Source organism: Passer domesticus, chromosome 17, assembly GCF_036417665.1.
Source record: "Passer domesticus isolate bPasDom1 chromosome 17, bPasDom1.hap1, whole genome shotgun sequence".
Taxonomy (NCBI): Eukaryota; Metazoa; Chordata; class Aves; order Passeriformes; family Passeridae; genus Passer; species Passer domesticus.
Genome location: NC_087490.1, coordinates 2961710 through 2981297, shown reverse-complemented (window position 1 = coordinate 2981297; position 19588 = coordinate 2961710). Strand labels below are relative to the sequence as shown.

At 44.9% G+C, this 19588-nt stretch overlaps 2 protein-coding genes and 2 long non-coding RNA genes across 19 annotated transcripts in view; 2 read left to right on the top strand and 2 right to left on the bottom strand.

Moving 5' to 3' along the window:
• Window positions 1-6731, top strand: part of SLC5A1 (solute carrier family 5 member 1) — a 50799-nt gene extending 44068 nt beyond the window's left edge. For all 11 annotated transcript variants that reach the window (XM_064392554.1, XM_064392553.1, XM_064392551.1 and 8 more), the window contains 6 exons: window positions 663-770; window positions 2781-2931; window positions 3455-3623; window positions 4663-4878; window positions 5150-5252; window positions 6014-6731. In XM_064392554.1, the coding sequence (XP_064248624.1) occupies window positions 663-770; window positions 2781-2931; window positions 3455-3623; window positions 4663-4878; window positions 5150-5252; window positions 6014-6237 (971 nt within the window). In that variant the 3' untranslated portion in view covers window positions 6238-6731. The remainder of the gene's footprint in view (window positions 1-662; window positions 771-2780; window positions 2932-3454; window positions 3624-4662; window positions 4879-5149; window positions 5253-6013) is intronic.
• On the bottom strand, window positions 3365-6120 carry LOC135282622 (uncharacterized). The gene is made up of 3 exons (XR_010348694.1): window positions 5984-6120; window positions 5632-5850; window positions 3365-5228 (listed from the first exon to the last, which is right to left on the bottom strand). It is a non-coding gene; the product is annotated as an uncharacterized LOC135282622 (long non-coding RNA).
• Window positions 6732-9488: 2757 nt separating the features above from the next.
• Window positions 9489-13138, top strand: LOC135282621 (uncharacterized). 2 transcript variants are annotated; one of them, XR_010348693.1, is made up of 3 exons: window positions 9491-10274; window positions 10486-10814; window positions 13005-13138. It is a non-coding gene; the product is annotated as an uncharacterized LOC135282621 (long non-coding RNA). The 2 variants fall into 2 exon arrangements; XR_010348692.1 differs by lacking the exon at window positions 13005-13138 and having other exon boundaries at window positions 9489-10274; window positions 10486-10875.
• Window positions 12090-19588, bottom strand: part of RSPH14 (radial spoke head 14 homolog) — a 73234-nt gene continuing 65735 nt past the window's right edge. For 4 of the 5 annotated variants that reach the window (XM_064392575.1, XM_064392570.1, XM_064392573.1 and 1 more), the window contains 3 exons: window positions 16382-16607; window positions 14357-14493; window positions 12090-13397 (listed from right to left, as the gene is read on the bottom strand). In XM_064392575.1, the coding sequence (XP_064248645.1) occupies window positions 13138-13397; window positions 14357-14493; window positions 16382-16607 (623 nt within the window). In that variant the 3' untranslated portion in view covers window positions 12090-13137. The remainder of the gene's footprint in view (window positions 13398-14356; window positions 14494-16381; window positions 16608-19588) is intronic. The other variant, XM_064392571.1, reaches the window with a different exon arrangement.

Here is a 19588-nt window from a genome sequence, read left to right as displayed (position 1 = left end):
CCAGACAGTCCAGGGACCTTCAGGTAACTGCACTGTTAGAAGGCACAGGCCTTCCTCTTTTCCCTGATCCCAGGTTTCTGCTAATACTATTGCTGTCTGTTTTAGGGGGAAGAAATTCCACAGGATCCCTCCCCAGCTGTCTGTTTGTTACAGCCCCACTCTGACTGAGTGGAAAACGCTGTCCAGGACAGATACTGTGCTGGCAATTGGAGGGACAGGGCCATCAGTCACAGACTGCAGGGTTTGGGGCCACGGGCAGTCCCAAGGGCAGCATGGGGAAATGCCCCTTTCCCATCTCCCTGACCAGCAGAGAGTTTGGCTGTGTTTGGCAGCAGGCAGAGGAGAGAGGTTCAGGCTGCAGGGAGTGGGCTTTGTGTTCCTCTGCTTGCTTTTCTACTTGGTCTCCTGGTGTTGTTCAGCCCTGGTCTGACAAACAAGTGCTGATTTTCTTTTGACCTGCAGCACTTGTCAGTATTCTTTTAGAGAGGAAGGGAAGGAAAGAGGCTTAGAATCACCTTCCTCCCTGCCAGCAAGCCAAGGATGAAGTCAAACGTGTCAATCCGGTGGCTCAACACCGAGATGCATCCTAGAAGCTCTGTTAATTTGGGAGCAATCTGTTGTTTACATGACCTTGTCTCAATGTCTCATCATCCTCTCCTCAGATGTGGTGGCTTGTGTTGTGCCTGAAGTCTGTCAGCGCTACTGTGGCACCGCAGTGGGCTGCACCAACATTGCTTATCCAAAAATGGTAGTGGAGCTTATGCCAAATGGTAAGACACCGTCTGTATTTGTTGTTTCTTTGTTTTAGGAAAGCCAGACTGTAAAAACAAGTGATAGAGGGAGTCCAAGACCCCTGCTTAGTTCCAAAATTCTTGCTAGAATTATGTACTATTAACCAAAGGGGTTGTCTGTATTAGCTGTAGGTGCAGAATGGCTCCACACTGACAGTGTCAGCTCTCAGCTGGCACTTACTGCATGCTGAAATGGTAAATGAGCTCCCTTTTTTGAAGATAAAATGTAACCTGCTTGGCCAATGATTTATAAAAGACTTTCTGCCAGGATCTCTGAGCTGGAGGCCTATTCCTGTGGTCCTCCTGCCAACACCAAAGAGATGGGTGCTGGCTCATAAGGCCAGGTTGTGATATTACAGAGACCATGGCACTTCCCTGATGGCTTTGGTACTTTCCCATCCTTGAATAACTGTTGTTAAAATCCTGCAGTACTTCCCCATGCTCTATGGCCAGACCAGACCACCTGGAAATGTGGTTTACTCTGGTTTTCAATCAGTAAAAGAAACTTGGTGTTTTTTTGGCAAATACATGGTTCACAAATATACTATAAGCAAGTGAGCACTTTCCTGCAAACAAAAGGAATTATTTTTAAAATTGTTGGGAAGAGTCTGCTTAATATTATTTTATTTTATTCCAGCCTTTAATCGGCTAGAATTCACTAAAGAGGTACCTACATGCTAAAAGCTCAAGAGTTTCCCTGGCACTGCTGTAAATAGCTTTTTGCAAGCTCTGCTTGCCCAGCAAGGGAATGTCAGGAAGAATTTTGTGTCAGGCATGTAAATGTGCCAGACACGCTCAGAGCTGGCCGATGGAAAGGGTCAGGCAAACAGCTGGTGCCAGGTGCTGAGGCTGTCCATGGAACATTCACCCCTGTTCCCATCTCTGTGCTCATCCCCGTTCCCATGTCTGTGCTCATCCCTGTTCCAATCTCTGTGTTCATCCCCACTCCCATCTCTGTGTTCATCCCCACTCCCATCTCTGTGCTCATCCCCCTTCCCATCTCTGTGCTCATCCCCCTTCCCATGTCTGTGCTCATCCCCTTCCCATCTCTGTGCTCATCCCCCTTCCCATGTCTGTGTTCATCCCCACTCCCATCTCTGTGCTCATCCCCTTCCCATCTCTGTGCTCATCCCCCTTCCCATGTCTGTGCTCATCCCCCTTCCCATGTCTGTGCTCATCCCCGTTCCCATGTCTGTGCTCATCCCTGTTCCCATGTCGGTGCTCATCCCTGTTCCCATCTCTGTGCTCATCCCTGTTCCAATCTCTGTGTTCATCCCCACTCCCATCTCTGTGTTCATCCCCACTCCCATCTCTGTGCTCATCCCCCTTCCCATGTCTGTGCTCATCCCCATTCCCATCTCTGTGCTCATCCCCTTCCCATCTCTGTGCTCATCCCCCTTCCCATGTCTGTGCTCATCCCCGTTCCCATCTCTGTGCTCATCCCCTTCCCATCTCTGTGCTCATCCCCCTTCCCATGTCTGTGTTCATCCCCACTCCCATCTCTGTGTTCATCCCCACTCCCATCTCTGTGCTCATCCCCCTTCCCATGTCTGTGCTCATCCCCCTTCCCATGCCTGTGCTCATCCCCCTTCCCATGTCTGTGCTCATCCCCCTTCCCATGTCTGTGCTCATCCCCCTTCCCATGTCTGTGCTCATCCCTGTTCCCATGTCTGTGCTCATCCCTGTTCCCATGTCTGTGCTCATCCCTGTTCCCATGTCTGTGCTCATCCCCGTTCCCATCTCTGTGCTCATCCCCTTCCCATCTCTGTGCTCATCCCCTTCCCATCTCTGTGCTCATCCCATTCCCATCTCTGTGCTCATCCCCGTTCCCATGTCTGTGTTCATCCCTGTTCCCATCTCTGTGCCCATCCCCGTTCCCATCTCTGTGCTCATCCCGTTCCCATCTCTGTGCTCATCCCCGTTCCCATCTCTGTGCTCATCCCCGTTCCCATCTCTGTGCCCATCCCTGTTCCCATCTCTGTGTTCCAGGTCTGCGGGGTCTGATGCTGGCGGTGATGCTGGCCTCCCTTATGAGCTCCCTGACATCCATTTTCAACAGTGCCAGCACCTTGTTCACCATGGACATTTACACCAAGATTCGGACGCGGCCGTCCGAGAAGGAGCTGATGCTGGCAGGCAGGTGAGCCCCGGCGCTCCCGTGCTGTCCCCCTGTCCGGCCCGGCCGGCTGTCCCGGCCCCTGTCCCGCCCCGCCGCTCCTCTGGGGACAGCACGCCGTGCTCCCGAGGAACACAGTGTGCAGGAAGCAGCCCAGCCAATTGTCACTGCTTCCCACTGCTGTTCCAAGGAAAATCTTTTAAATTGTCTTCCTGGGCTCCGTGCTGCACCAGGCTGCAGCATCAATGAACTGGCTCTACTTCATCTGCTATTGATTTGTCTCTGGGCATAACAACCACAGAGAAAAGTGATTTCGTATGTTTTGATTGCATATTTAACAATGTGCTGATGGATATTTGACATATACAATACCCAACTTGGATTTCTTTTGTTTGTTCAGTGCTAATTTGCCATTATAATTGATTTCACTAGTTGAAATACAAAATGAACATGTAAATTATTGATTAATTGATGTTCTTTTTTCTTTCTGATAGATCATAGATACTTCTAAGCAGATGGCTAATTGAATATCTGGCTGTGTTTACAGGGCATTTATGTTACTCTTAATTGGCATCAGCATTGCCTGGGTTCCCGTGGTGCAGTCAGCTCAGAGTGGGCAGCTCTTTGATTATATTCAGTCTGTTACCAGCTACCTGGGACCTCCCATTGCTGCTGTTTTCCTGCTTGGTATCTTCTGCAAGCGTGTCAATGAGCAGGTAAGTGCAGATTAGGAAACAGGTATGCCACGTGTTCCTTTAGGAATTGGGAGAACTGGGGTTTTTTTTTGTTATGAGCAACTTCTTCCTGTTTATTTTAATCCCAGTATAGCCCAGGGATTTTGTGTCTCCACACCCCAAAGCCTGAGGTTTCAAAGATGAGTTGGATAAAGTTCTTTCATAGTCTGATAGATAAACAGTCACCTAGGAATTTATAGATAGCTCTGAAGCTTAGGTTACCTATCACTTTGCCAAGAAATGTGTTAAAAGGATAATCTATGGACACACATTTGAAAGTTTTCATTTAGGATATTGGTCACCAAGCTGATTTACCAAACAAACCACCTCTTACCTATCCTGTCCAGTTGGGTTTTGAATATCCCCAAGAGTGGATACTGCACAGTGTCTCTAGGCAACCTGTTCCAATGATCAAGCACCTTTACAGTAAAACAACAAAAAAATTATGTTTAACCAGAATTTCCCATGTTTCAGTTTGTGCCCACACATACCTGTGTGTCTGTTACACTTTGGGCTGGAGTGCTGTACACCAGGCACCCACCAACAGTTCTGAGAATTCAATAATTACTCAGGGCCATTAGCAGGTAAACCAGACACACATTTCAGGAAGGATGACACAACGTTCTGGCTGGTTCCATTGAGCCAGAGCTGTCAGGGATTAAGTCCTCAAAGGTAAAAAGGTATGAGAACAGCCCCTGGGGTGTGCAATCCATGGCTGAAACCTGTCCTGTAGAAGGGGGCAGCTGTGTGGAGCCAGAAGGACTGTGAGAAATGGTCTGGATGCAGTGCCCTGAGGTGTGCCTGACATCTCAGAGCTGTTCACTGCCCCTTTCAGTTGGAATCATACACTGAGCTGTAAATAAGGCCACTGAAAGCATCTGGGTTAAAACCCACATGCCAAAGCCATTGTAACACATAACTCCATCCATGTTTCCTCCAGCAGCTGTTTGAGAGCTCAGAGTTTATTTCCACACCTAAAATGCCTCATTTTGATCCCTTCTTGTCACACCCTTGTCTGCAGGGTGCCTTCTGGGGCCTGATTGTTGGGCTGCTGGCTGGACTCAGCAGGATGATTGCAGAGTTTGCCTACGGAACTGGCAGCTGTGTGGCCCCTTCCGACTGCCCCTTCATCATCTGTGGCATTCACTACCTTTACTTTGCACTGATCCTCTTTGGGGTTTCTGCCATCGTCATCCTGGCAGTCTCCTTCATGACCAAGCCCATTCCTGATGTACATGTGAGTATCACTGCAGTCCTGCTCCTCAAGGAATGGAACACAATGAAACCACCAGTTGGTACTTGGTGTGTTACCCCTCGACACTTCAGCCACCCCAGCACACAGCTCTTGTAGGAAAGCAAAGGAAATAGTCTTCCTTTACCTGTCACAGATCTTCAGTGGCTCCTGATAGCCTGGGGCATCCCAGACACTGGGGATGCTGTGCCTTACAGGCTGGCTGGGCTCTGTGTATTGATCCATGATCAGTTCAAGGCCTTTTGTTCCCTGGCAGCTTTACCGCTTGTGCTGGTCCTTGCGGCACAGCAAAGAAGAACGGATTGATCTTGATGCCGATGAGGAGCAGGACAGAGCTGATGAAAAAGATGGTGAATCAGGTAACTGTTGAATACCTAGAAATTTTGTCATATATTTGAGTATCCCTGTTTCATTCCTGAAGGAACATTAACATGTTTGATAGTTGAAGGCATCCTCCATCTCCCCAACAACAAATCCTCAGCCCCCACAAATTTAAATGGCTCATGAGCTGCCTTTTCCAATCCCTCAAGCTCCGTGTAAATCAGAAGTGAAGTGGATTTGAAGGGAGAAAATCTTATTCTCTTGGTATCTGGGTGGCAGCTCTAGGACTAAAGCAATGGCAGTGCTGTGGGTCAGAGGCAGAACTGTGTGTGACTCCAGCACTCGGAGGGAATTCACCTGCAAACAGCGGGTTGTGGTCAGGATTGAAGGCACCATGAAAGCAGACTGCAAACCCACCTGCTGTCTTTATTGGGTTTCTGGTTCTGCTCCCAAGCTCCTTTTCAGCAGTATCCTCAAATTAATTTATTTGTCTTTCAATTAAGAGTGTAGAAAGTATTGAAAAGATGGAATTTAAGATTTGAAGCAGTTTACTTCTCCAATACCAGGCCAAGTCTCTGGGCTGCAAAAGGCCCAAGTGTCCTCTGCAGAAGGCTCTCTTGGAACATGTAGAAAATCCTGTGAAAACACAATATTAACTTGATTCTTGTACTGTTTTGTACTAAAATGCTTCCACTGAATTACAACCATAAATCAGAACGGGAATGTCCTCAGTCCCAGAGATCAAGTGTGTGCCATGATCTGTACTCACCTTCCCTGACCACAGTGTTATTCCTTCCAGTTGATGAGGAAAACCAGGAGGACCCAGGATGCTGTAGGAAAGCCTACAACTGGTTCTGTGGCTTGGACCAACAGAAGGGCCCCAAACTGAGCAAGGAGGAAGAAGAGGCACTGAAGAAGAAGCTGACAGACACCAGTGAAGTGCCACTGTGGAGAAACATTGTGAATATCAATGGCATCATCCTCTTGACTGTGGCTGTGTTTTGCCATGCCTACTTTGCATAACCCCCTGCTCACAGTCCTGAAATTGTACTGTATTGTTCAAGCAAAAATGATGGTTTGTAGATTTACACAATTAGATACACATTGTATTTTCATCTTCTGCATTTGTAAAACATCAGAGTGATTTACTCACTGATTTTGTGATCATAATTTCAACATTTTAAAGATGAAGACCACTGGGATTTCAAGAGAGAATTTCTATTTAGACATTGAACGAATTCAGGGCTAACTGAGGTTCAGAATTTCCATCCAATATTCTCTCTCTCATGATACATTTCATATTTTAGGTTCAGAACAATGCTGTGTGAGCCATATTTCATATCAGGTTTTGTGAACTATCTTTTAGGGTTCACAATACTATTTTGATTTTCAACCCTTCCTCTGATCATTCAATTTTCCTTTTCCTTTGGCTATGATAATTTAATTGCAAAAAACTCACAACCACTGAGGGACTGTATTACAAATTCAAATTAAAACGTTGCTTTTGACCCCCCCACCATGGGATATCTTAAGTAAAGGATTTATGTATATATCAATGTATTTGATATTATATATAATTTTCCATTACCAGTTTTCCCCCCTTTTTCTCATTTTCCACTGGGTTGTGTTTCTCAGTTGTCAGTGGAACACTAACCTGTGAACTGATCACATTTTGAAACTGGGGAACACCTCTCTTATGATCCTAAAAAGAATTTTGCTTACAGTAGATTATCTGTTTAAGGTTAAGTTCCAAAGGTCCTCCTCTCATGATATTTTAATATATACCTTTACTTGAATGTGAAGCTTTTTATACAAAATACATGTATTATATATACACAAGCAATACATTATGTATATGCACTATATATATTATATATATTTAAAATATGTATTTATGTGTGTGTATATATATTTATTTCTTACTGATCAATTCCCACCCTGGTGTGTCAAGGCCCCCTTAATGTGGGCTTGGAGTCAATGTACTGCCTCTGGCCATGGTGGAACATGCACAGCACTGGAATGCTGGGCTGCACTGTGCAGTACATCCAAGGGCTCTGTCCTGCTTTTCTGCAAAGCTATAAATCTTTCCTCTGAAGATTTCATTGAGAAATAGGATTCCTGCTGCACGGCAGCATGAGTTAGCAGTTCAGGAAGGAGAATAGTCACAGCTGTGGGCTATCAGCTAAACCAGGCTGATTGTCTCCACAAGTTTGGTACCAGCTGGGGACACAGGAAAAGGCAGATTTAACACTTCAAAGCAAAAAGCAATAGATCTTCTTTTCATCTCATTCAGCTTCCTGGGGAACCAAGTGTGGAAAAGATGCTGGTTGCTCAGTGGGGCAGTGCCACAGCTCCCTGCTCCTTTTTGCCCACGTTGGTGGGGCTGTGCTGTCCCCCAGGCTCTGCCCAGGATGCTCCAGGCTGGCAGCAAGGGCAGCTGGAGGGGAGGGCAGAGCAGTGCCACTGTCACCACCCTGCTCTGCCTCCTGGGCTGTCACCACTGCTTCATCTGCTGGCAGGATCTTTGCTTCATTAGGATCTATGCCCAAATGCTCTGGATTCCAGCAGAATTGATTCCAGTCAGTAGAATTTATGCTGTTCAGCATAATCCCTGCAGGGTCCTTTGCATAGGCCAGATCAAATCAGTCCTTCAGGAATACCAGTGCAAACCTTAACACAGTGATATTTTAACGACCATGGAATTAATTGTATTTAATGAACAATGAAGACTTGTATGTATTAAAGTAATTGTCTGTTTTGAAGTATTTGTGTCCACAAAGTGATGGGATTGTTATATAATATGATGGAAGACAGAGAAACTTCATTTGGTGTCCAGGTTTTGGCTCTGGGTAATAATAATGGATGAAAAACAAACAAGGAAGGTGTCACTGAGGATTGCCTACGTCCCTCTTTGTCATTCTTTGCTATAAAATACAGTGAAATTATAAAGCTATCTGAATAAAAACAAATAATACAAGTGATTTCCTGGCAGTCTGAGCACCTTTGGATGATGTCCTGGTTAATCAGGCATCATTGCATGATTTTATTCTTCAGAACCACAGAGTTTTGAAAATCTAATGCAGTTTCCCAGGGATATTCACTGTGTGTCCTCAGCAATCTGATTCATTCTGGTCTGAAGGTGGATGTTGTGGAGGGAAGAGCTCAAATGTTTACATAAAGTTTGACAGCTACTGTTGACTCCTGTCATGATTTTAAGGAAGAAAATTACTTTCCTTCAGTTTTCAGGGGAGCTCTGTCCATGAGCTGTTGTGGGGACACTCAGCTAAAAGCAGTAGTTTACACTGTTCTGGGCTTTATGCTTTAGGGATGGGAACTGGGAGCACGCCCTTTTCCTCAGTGTTTGATTATACATCTGAAATAACTCTGGTTAGTGCTGAAACTCCAAATAAATCTCTGGCTGGCAGCACAAAGTACCTGCATGGCACGTACAGCATAACACAGCTCAGTTTCAGGGGATCTTGAGGCATCCCAGCTTACCCTGTCAGGTAGGATACATGGTTAAATCTTATTTTAATGAGCTTTAGTTAGATATACTGAATTCTTTTAATAAAATAAAATAAAACAAAATAAAATAAAATAAAATAAATAAAACAGGCACTTAGTAGCACTGTCAGCAGATTGTGACACTGCTCTGTAAAGAACACACACTAAACAAAATCATCCATTTAAGAAATACTACATAGTTCTCAGGAAAAATCCTGGAAAAGGGTAATCACTGTTCATTTAATTTGTCTGTACCACCCACAAAAAATGTATCCAAGTATCTCACAGATGTTAGTATTGATGATGATGAGAACACCCTGTTCTTAAACTCGGAATTTGGGTTTATTCCTATTTCATTACTGAAAAACCTCATGCACTGAGATGCCAGGGAAGGGAAGGGCTGGGGCTTTGTTGGAATCAGTCTGCAGCAGCCATGGCTTGGTTTCTTAGGCTGTGTGGCCATGCAGAATTAGGCCATGGCACAAGGCTGAGCTCCTCAGGTGATTGTGGTGATTGTGGTGATTGTGGTGATGGTGGTGATTGTGGTTGTGGTGATTGTGGTGATTGTGGTTGTGGTGATTGTGGTGATGGTGGTGATTGTGGTTGTGGTGATTGTGGTGATTGTGGTGATTGGAGCCCAGCAGCAGCTGGGACTGCCAGGGGAGGCTCCCTGACCTTCCTCAATTGGCACAACCAGGAGTGCTCCTGTAAAGTAAAAGCCAACACAAAAACGAGGAGCAAAGCTAAACACTAAATCCAGGTACTGTCAGTCATTGTGTCTGAAGGGCACTTGGGCTCTTTGGTTTGAAGTGTGGAGCCAGAGGAGTTCAGAGCTGACATTTCTGGGGGCAGACAGCACAGGAAAGGACTGGGCACAGGCTGAGGGTGACAGCAAAGCTGCTCTCAGGAAAGCTGCTGGGTGCTTTAATTTGCTTAGTGGCCTTATGTGCCCTGCAGGGTTCTCTGGGGGAGCAGAGAACCCACAGAGAGGGAAGGGAGCAGCAATCACAGACCTTCCCTTGTGCTGCACTGGGAATCTGCAGTCCCAGATTCAATAACAGCAGGCAATACACTGCTGAAAGAGATGGGAAATACAAAAAAACCCTGGCTTTATTTGGTGATTCATGGCATTTACTCATGGAGTGTGTATTGTAGGCCTGTGCTGGAGAATTTAAAGAACAGACAAAACTTCACTCACTCCAGTTTCTACAACTTGTTCTGATGCAAGACAGTATAAGCAGTGCCTCTAGTTATCATCCTTATTATTGATGAAAAGGTTCCCTTTCTTGTGCCTCCTGAAGAACATCCCTTCTTGCCCTCTACCATGGGCAGCTGTGAGACAGAACAATTCCCCTGGAGCTCCTGAGCCCACCCTCCCCTCACCTGGCACAGCTGAGGCCAGAGCAGCTGTGCCTGCCTGGATCAGCACCTCCCCTCCTTCTCTGAAGGTACCTGGAACAGCTTCAAGCTGAAGTGTGGGTTTCTTGTCACTCTGTGAAATATTTTCGTTTACAGTATTGCAGCCTATAACTTTAAAAATGTAGTTCATATGCAAGGTATGCTGAAACAAATTATGAAAATTGGTTTTATTCATTCAAATTGCAAACTTTGTCTCGCTAAAAAAAAGTCCTATGCTTTGAGCATGTTAGCTTTGTGTGTAGCTGTCTCTGCCCTTCTGGTTTAATGTCATTAGCCAAATCTGATTTTCCCAGACTATTTTGTCCTTAGACAAATTTCTCGCTATATGATTTTTATATTTTTTAACAGGAAAGGTAGTGGTGGAAACAAATATACTCCCTGCTTTGAAACATGAAGAGATGGAATTAAAAGTTGTCACTTTCCAGAGCAAGACAGAATGGATTTCTACCCCTTGGCCTTCTGAAAGCATACAGAGGCAGGGGAAATGAGTCTGTAGTTGCAAGAACAAAGAGCCATAACATTCTTAACCTTCTGGAAACTGTTAGAAAAAATTCAACATGACCTCTGCCTGGGTGGGACACAAGACTCCACAGGGAAGTCTTGTTGCAGCTGTCTTGTCTTCTGGTGCTGCTGAGGACTGCTGGGCAACTGGTTTGAAAACTCAGCCTGTGTAGAGTGTAAGTGCATTCATTCCAGTATTGACTTGGGACCATATTAATTATATCTGGGCCTCAATAATTGTTAGCTTCAAGCTAAAAAGGCAAATTGATTTCATTGATGTTAAAAATTTTCCTTGGTGCTAAAGCCATCCGAGCACAGAGCACTGGGGAAGGCACAGTGCTAAAACCAGAGACTTGCTGTACACACAGCATTTCCTTTGAAAGGGTGAGTTTAATTAGGGTGTGGGTGCCACATCCTGAGATGTTCATTTAAGTATTTGTAATGTGCATGAAGCAATTCCAAAAGATCTTCAGTATTTTTGTGACCAAGTCTGTGGTAGCTTTATTATGGAGTATTCCTGACTGCAAGCTGTCAGTCCAGGGAAAGTGTTCATCAGCTGTTCCTTTGATCCAGCCAATTGTTTTGCTGACACCTACAGTGCTAATTAATTCCCAGCCTCATGAAATGGGGACTCTTGTCTCTCATCCCAAAGTAGGGAATTAGCCCTCAGCACAGCCTGTGACTTTTGATTATTATATCAACCACCTTTTTGTCAATAATGAAGCTTTGCAAGCAGAACACTACAATTAACAGTGGTTAACAGTGGCTGTTCCATACAATGACTTTAAATTCTGGCATTTGCAGAGGCAGCACATGGTCAGTACAGCCCAAGGGAATTCCTGTCGTGTTTGGAGTGTGATGGTTTCATGTTGTCACATGTAACAGGGCCAAAGGATTGCTGAGACAAAAGCTGACATTGGGAGGGCCCCAGTAGTGTCCATATCTCAGAGTTCACCTGAGGCTTTGTTCCATTTCTGTACTGTGTGTGTAAGATGAGAACACTGATCCATGCAGAGGCTTTTTTGGGAACAGTTTATATTGTCTTGAAAGCATTGATCAGGCAGATGCTTGGAATGCACTACTTATGGTCCAAGTAAATTTCTTCTAGCCAGAGCAGTTCAGTGTGGATGGTCTTATTTCTGCACCTCAACAAGCTAATTATTTTGGGAACTCACTGAAGGGTGACACCTGAATTATCAGGGAAGGCTTTGACAAGGTTGGACCTGGTTAAAATGCTGATTGTTCCCAGATTTTCCTGAAGTTCTGTAAGAGCAGCTGAGCCTCCACTGTGCTGCTCTAGTCCTTTAGCATGTTATTAAAGCTGCCTGGCTTCTCTTATTGAGTTGGATGCACTCTGGCACCAATATGTATTACGTACGAGTGCCTTATGTGTTTAAAAGGCAGAGTTCCTCCAAGATCCTGCCTGGAGGGAATGAATCCAACTGACTCAATACTTTAAAATCGCATCTTTATAAGAGAGGAAATTCACCCTTTGGTTACATTATGGAAGAGAAACATTTTAACTGTAATCACTCCTACAGGAAGAGTTTCTGTGTTAAGGGTAATGCAGTTTGCAGGGTGACTGTGGGTTTGAATGGAAAAGCAGCCCTGACAAATAACCCCTTTTATAGACCTGATGCAGCTTCTTTGTAGCTACAATTCTGGATATAAAACTCCCATGTGAGAACAAAACCCAAGTGAAAACAAATGGGACTTGCTGTGAAGCTGTGCCAGCCAGCCTGTCACATCTTCCTTGGTGGCTGAGAATGGCCAGGGCTGTCCTGCTCATTTGTGTTATTTCTTTGCCCAGGCCTCCTGTTGAAGCCTCTTAAATTACACTCTTGTAACTGCAGACAGAAATTTGCAATGTGTCAGTAGTGACCAGCCTTGAACTCCCTGTGAATAAAATGCTACTGAAACTTCCCACCACTTCCACTGCCCTTCAGCTGAAGGTGCTGAGGTGATTTTGTTCCTTATTACACGTAATTTCAGCTGGGGACCAGAGCCCTCTCCTGCTGGAGAGGCCCCAACACAGCTTTACCACGAGCTACCCTGGTAAAGGCTTTCTGACTTTGGTGTTAATCCCACGTTCAACAAATGTTTGCAGCAAAATCCATGTGAATTCCTGTTGTTAGATCAATTTGTCAGCATGGACAAATTGCTGGAGGGGTTAATTGTGAGCCTTTCTAATATAATTAATTATTGATTAGTGTTTGATAGACTGAGGTTTAAAAAAAAGGAGAGAACATTATGAAGAAAACAGAAAGGGTTGCTTGTGTTGTATCATAGGAAAGTCTTGGCCCTTGGAGAACTCCACACTTCTTAACTTTTCTTCTCCATTTTTCTGCTTGTGACCTGCAATACAGACGTGAAACTGTTGTCAAATAACTTTTCAGGAGAAACTAATCCAGAGTAAGTGAGGAAGAGAGCTCTGGTGTTGAAGGTCTCGTGTAGTCATGTACCTTTTACAGCCAGACAACAACAGAGGGCAACAGATCGCTAGAAAAGATCGCGGCTGCAGAAGGGCTTCCAGTCGATCACGGTGATGGCGATTTCGGCAGCCCTTTGCACGGCCTCGCTGGGATCCTCCAGGCACCGCAGGATCGAGTCCCGGTGAGCCAGCAGGGTCCGGCGGCCCCCCGGCAGCTCAGCCAGCAGCGTCAGGGCTTTGATCGCGTTCAAACGCGCTGTGCTGGTTTCCTCAGCAACCAGCGACAGTAAAGGTGGAATGGCTTCAGCACCCATGGCCGTGGATCTCCCTGGAGGGAAATAAACGGGCTTTGAAATGTGGGATGACAGCTGAGCATCATCCTCCTGCACTGACACCTTCCACCCCTGCCGGGCTGCAGCTCTGAACGGCGCTGGAGCTGCAGTGCCCACAGGCAGAACGTGCTCTTCTTTCAGAGACCCAGGCTGGCTCCCAGCTGTTTATTTTTAAGGAAAAAGATCTTTCATGCTTAACTTTATCTGCCTTGCACATTAGTGTTTAATTTGCAATAAATTATCAAAAATACACGAGGCACTAAATGGTAGAATAAGCTATGTTTTGGAGGGGGGTGAGGAGTGGAGTTTGTTACATGCCCTTAAGAACATCCTCATTTCTAAAAACACTTCAAAGACAGAGATCCACTCCCGAGTTGTCTTTGGAAGCCCGAGGAAGGTTTGCAGAAGAGGATTGGAACAGAACTGCTGTTATTGAGACTTTTATGTCTAATTACTCATTCATCACACTGGAAATTTAGCAGTTAGTGTTTTCTGTGTCATGTAAGTTACTTGGGAGAGCTACAGACCTTATTAATATTCATTGCTCTCCCAGCTGTGAGAGAGGAGCTGCCTCTAATCCCAGAATGTTTCCAGAGAGCAGCGCTCCTCTGCTGAGCACTGGTGATCCAGCACATCTCCAGCTTTCTGGATCTCTGTGTGGTCTGGACTTGAATGGAAAATGTTCCCCCTCTGCAGGGAAATGATGCAGGTGAGGTAGATGAATAACTTCTTGACCCTCTTAGGGGAATGAAATGTGAACTATCCTGTCCCCCCAGGCACTGTGACGAAGCAGCAATAGCTGCTAAAGACAGTCATAAAGAAATGTCCCAATCTTAGAGTTTCTTGAGGACCATTGACACTGTCAGAAACTGAGGACGGGCAAATATTTTGTTACTTAGTAACCCTAGAATTGGATTTGCAGGAGGTACCCAGCAGAATTGCCTGTGTCTCTCACCCTGAGGTGCAACAAGAGCAAACATCAGCGCTCCGGTTGAGCTAACTTGAACTTCGGGCTGAGTGTCCTCCAGCAGGCTCAGCAGCACAGGAATCACCTCTTCCTTGCACACGGCGATTTTCCCCTCAGCATGGGAGCTGTGGAGAGAAGATGGTTCAGCTGAGTGAGCCCTTGAACTGTGCCTGCTGCCCGTGCAGCCCTGTGGAAGCCCAGGGCACCGGGAATATTTCTGTGTCTGCTCTGGGGTGCCCTGACCCCCAGGGGAGCACTGACTCTGACCCTCATTCATGGGGAAAGTTTCCTAGACTTCAAGATAGACTGGAATCCACAGAAGTGTGAAATAGATTATAGAGAGTAGTGTAGGTGTATTGCTGAGAAATTGAGGTTTTGGGATTTTTAGTATGTTGTGGATGGAAGCAAGATGGAGGGCACAGGGTGTTGTCCTGGGTTTCTTCTTCGTGTTTCTTCTTCCTTCTTCTTCACGGGTTTGGGTGGCATTTTGTAATTGGGCAGAAAAGTCCACATTGGGGCTCTTTGGGATCAGTTATTGGGTTATAAGGGGAAATAATCCAGGCGTCAGTTCTTAATTGGATAGTTTAGTCTTAAAAGACCTTGTAACAAGAGCTTGTTAGCCATTCTGTGCCTTCTAATGAAAAGCTGCTGAACTCACAGTAGTGACTGTTTTACTGATAAGAAATAATAAACACTTGAGTCCAAACATGAACTTCAAGTGCCTTCAATCCAGACCCAGAGAAACCCACAACTGCCACCCCCCGGCCTCTGGCCACGCTGGAGCTGCAGCCCTGTCCTGGTGCCACCAGCACTGTCACAGCTGCTGTGTCCCCAGAGGGACTGTCCTGCCCCCGAGGCACCCAGGGGATGGCTGTGCCTGGGGCTGCTGAGCCCACCTGCTGACACAGGCCTGAGGACACCAACCCGCCTGCTCAGACGAGCTGCACAATATTCTAGGTTATTCTTAGGTGATATCTGGATTTTTAAAAAAGCATTCTATGGTACACTGGACACTGATGGGCAGCTGCACATAACAGGATGTAGGATTAAGGGTGTTGCTGGTCATAGTTGCAACAAACCTGGCTGGTGAAGTCTCTAGAGATTTAAAAACCTGCTAAACCAGAGGGCTAAAATGAATTCTTCTCCCAAATCACTTTTCTCTCTTTCCAGCCTCTCTAATGAGGAGAATATTTAATGTGGCCCAGCCATTGCAAGGACCTAGAATATAGCTCATATCCATATTTCAGTTGCATCTGGCTTTCTTTCTCTGACTCATGTTAATTATACTCTTTTCCTCTAATACCTCCCTTTATTATAGGACACGAGGAAATGTGTAGTGCCAGTTGATATGTAAACTACATCAACTGCAGACCTTTTAAAATTAAACATTTGTTGAACACTTATATTTTCTGATTGTAGTACAGTGGACTTAAGTTATTCCTTTCATCCATTCTCTGTTACACAAATTTAATATAAAGATTGTTTTTTTCTGATCCATCACTGATGTATGTGGCAGCCTGTGGCAGGAAACTATTTCTGTCTTCAATCACAGTGAAAGTTTCCAAGGATCTCTAATTTTCTGAGAGAGAGCACTTTTCCAAAAACCTAAGGGCTATTCCCCCTACATCCATAGTGGTCAGAATTCTGTTTCTACAAGATTTTTCATGTGAGAATTTTTTCCTAGCAGTGCTGTACCAGGAAAAATCCTGATTCACTGCCAATACTGAAAACAAACAGAAGGAGAAGGAATGACTGATCAGCAACTGCTTTCTTCAGTCATTTATAGCAGTTAGGAATTTTTTAAGCCCCATGTGTGCCATTTTGTTTTACCCATGTGTGCATTCAGGCTGATAGTGCTTTACATGTGAAATGTGGAGCTTCAGTGTGTAGTGGAACACAGCTGTAAATGAATGGCATTTATTTATTCCTGAATTAGTTCTGAATTTACTTCTGAATTTATTCCTGAAAGAATTAGTTCTTTCTTGGGCTTAAGCATTAGAGAGGTTTCTTTACCTGATTTCTAAGAGGACCCAGGCTGCTTTGCTCCTGATGGCTGTGGAGGGGTGTGAGAGCTTTTCCTTCAGCACAGAAACAGCACCAGCTGCCAGGGCTTCAGAAACCTCCACACGGAGGCAGTTGGAGAGTGTACCAAGGATGAGCTCCTGGATCTCATCCAGCTCTGTCTTCAACTTCAGCACCAGTGGGGGGACCAAACCAGCCTGCAGGACACCACCAGCCCCTGCAGGGGGGACAGGAGGGAACGTGGGTGAGAGCTGAGTGCAGTTACTATTGCTACCTGCACCTGGAATTTCTTCAAAGGATCAAAATACATGTGGGAACTCATTTCCTTACACAAATGTGGAGCTGAGAGATGGAAACTGCTCCAACACTCCCCTGTTTATAAATGTCATCTCAGCACTGCTTCTTTGGGAAGCTCCCCCAAAACCCCTCTAAAGAAATCAAACCAAGTAATAACCAACATGACAATTGCTTTGATGTTCCCAGTTTCTCTGTAATATTTCTCCCAAAATTATCCTTGCGAGGAAAATATAGGAAATACACACACATTACAAAGTCACCTTCTATGCAGCCTTTCTGACTGTTCTCAACATGAACAGATGCCAAGAGAGACAGAGATGTTGGCCTTTAGGGCTCGTTCTTTTATTCTCATGGTGGTTTCTGGTGGGGGAAAGTCAAGATTTTGGGAACTGTCAGCTTTCTCACACATTTCTTTGTAGTAGTTCTGTCAAGGCAAAAATTAAATTCTGAACTTTCCAGCAGTCAGTACTCTTGCACTGGCTGCTAAAATACAACATCAAAGGCAGAGGGATCATACCTTGCCTGGCAAGTGATGTCTTTGCTATGAGCAAGAGTCTGATTTGTACCATTTCTCACCCTTTGCTAAGTCAACACTGCAACAGCAATGCCAGGGGAAAGCAGAATGTACTGTCCACGAGTAACTATGTGAAAACAAAATTCTCCAGCTTGTCTTGTTGCTAAGACTGATTCTTTGGTTGCTATGAGAAATGTGGCTCCTTTCAAAGTGATTCATATATAGTTAGATAAGGAAGTTTTGTGGATAAGAGCCATCAAGGTATTTTCAAATGAATCTTCACAGCAGAGACAAGTGGCAAAGACATTTTAATGACCCTTGGTAGTGCATAAGAGAAATCTCTCACCTTGATAATTGGGTGAAAAACAGGATTCTAATCTAGAGGTTATTCTGTTGTACATATTTCTGAGGCTTTGCTAATACTGAATAACTTCTTATGGTACTGACTTATTAGGATCCACATTACAATGCCAAAGCAAAGAAATGCCTTGGGGTGATATTACAGCTTTACTACCTGTGCTAAATTTGGAGGTCAGTTTCTGTGAGAATTCAAATAAATGAGGAAAACCAGTTCCGAGACAATTCACATTGAAGGCTAACAGCATTTTACAAACAAGGATTTCTCCTTGTGCCAGAAAGGCAAAGCAGGAAAGGAAAGTGAAATAATTCAGTTCTTTGAAACTGTGGCTCCGTGTGTCACTACACAGGGGAGTTGGTGCTTTCACTGTGAAAAAAACCCAACCAACCCTATATTGTTCCCCGGAGGAACAAAAGATATTTGTCAAAGAGTAACTCCAGCCCATTTATTCTGTTCCTGCAGAAGGATGTGACAAAGGACACCTGCACTATTGCTCTGCAAAGGGCTCTGTTGCAGGGTCCCTGGGAAGGAGGCCCAGCTCGTCCATGAGCAGCATCAACCCTCTTGACAAGGATTGCTGGGGTTTGGATTGTACATTATAGGTGTAGAAAGGTTTTGGCAGGTTAGACAGCAGCAGGAATATGTCTGGGAATTCTCCATGCCTTACGGAATGCCAGGGAGGGAACCCACTAGTGAACAGCTCCCAAGGAAGCAGACTAAAGCAGTTAAATCATATCCAGAATTCCTTTAGCCACACTTCCCAACAGTCTTTTGAAATGGCCTGTGAAATACAAGATTTTTCAAGTGCAACTTTTTAAACTCCTCCCAAAGTTTTTCATTAAAACAAAGTGTATGGCTTGAGTACATGAAATTGGGATCCCCAGGCTCCTCAGAGTCACCATATGCACTTCTAAATTCTGGGTGGAAATCAGTACAGAATCTCAGTTTCAGAGGAAGAGCAATAAATCAGACGTGACAGGCTCACACTGCCTGTCACAAGCTCCTGTGTGTAGCTTTAGCTCACGTGGATCCCAGTGTTCCTTGGGACAGTCCATAAGCAAACCCTTTTTGCACAGTGCAGACACACTGGTTTGAGCCCAGAGAAACCACTGCTTGATTTAACCTAACTTTCCATTTGTCTGTAACAACTGCTGCAGCAGCATTCCCTCGACCTCCCTCGTGCTGGGAGGTGTACTTGGCTCTTTCCTGTTTTTTCTACTTGCTTTCAAATACTCACTAGCCATTTTTAACACATCACGTTAAGTTTCATTTTCACTTTGCTGCATTCCCTCTTTTTCAGGACTTCCTTGCTAAGTTCTCTCAATTCTCTTGATCACTTTATCATCATACAGCCAGGAAGTATAACCAGCATTCAGGTTTCACTTCTTTCTGCCTGGGTGTTTCAATTATCTTTAATGTATTCCACCAATACATTCATGCAGCCAGGGCTGCTTTCACTTGCCCTTGGCTTTATTCCTTCCAGTTAATGTTTATTGACTTTCTTTGCCTCAGCCATCCCTCAGTCATTGCACTTCATGTCTTCTTTCAGTGCTGGCCTTTACTATGGCACTGCAGTCCTGGGTGTGAAACCCAACAAAGCCACTTTGTGTCCCCAAGCTGCTGAGATAATGTACAATGCTGTCTAGAGCAGCTTTGGTTTTGTGCAGCCATTAACCTGTATTTATTCTGGGGCTACTGGTGCTCATTTTGTCTGAACACTTGGGATGTTCTAAAGTTTTTTTAAAATTGATTTTGTTTTACCAGGCTGGGTCTCTGTACCAGGAACTTTCTTGTCTACTGTCTTTGTCAAGCTGTCTGAGCTCAAATGCTGTCGTGCTACTAGAGGGAGCTTCCCAGATATAAATATAGAAATAAAGATGAATTGTTTGACCTTGTCAAAAGTCTCAGTGTGGTGAAGAGAAAGAGGGTGGAGAGGAAAGGCCATCAACAGCAACAACAAAAAGAGACTACCTAACACTGAGACTGAAATTTCCACGTGGAAATTCGTCATGATTTTCCCAGGGGAACC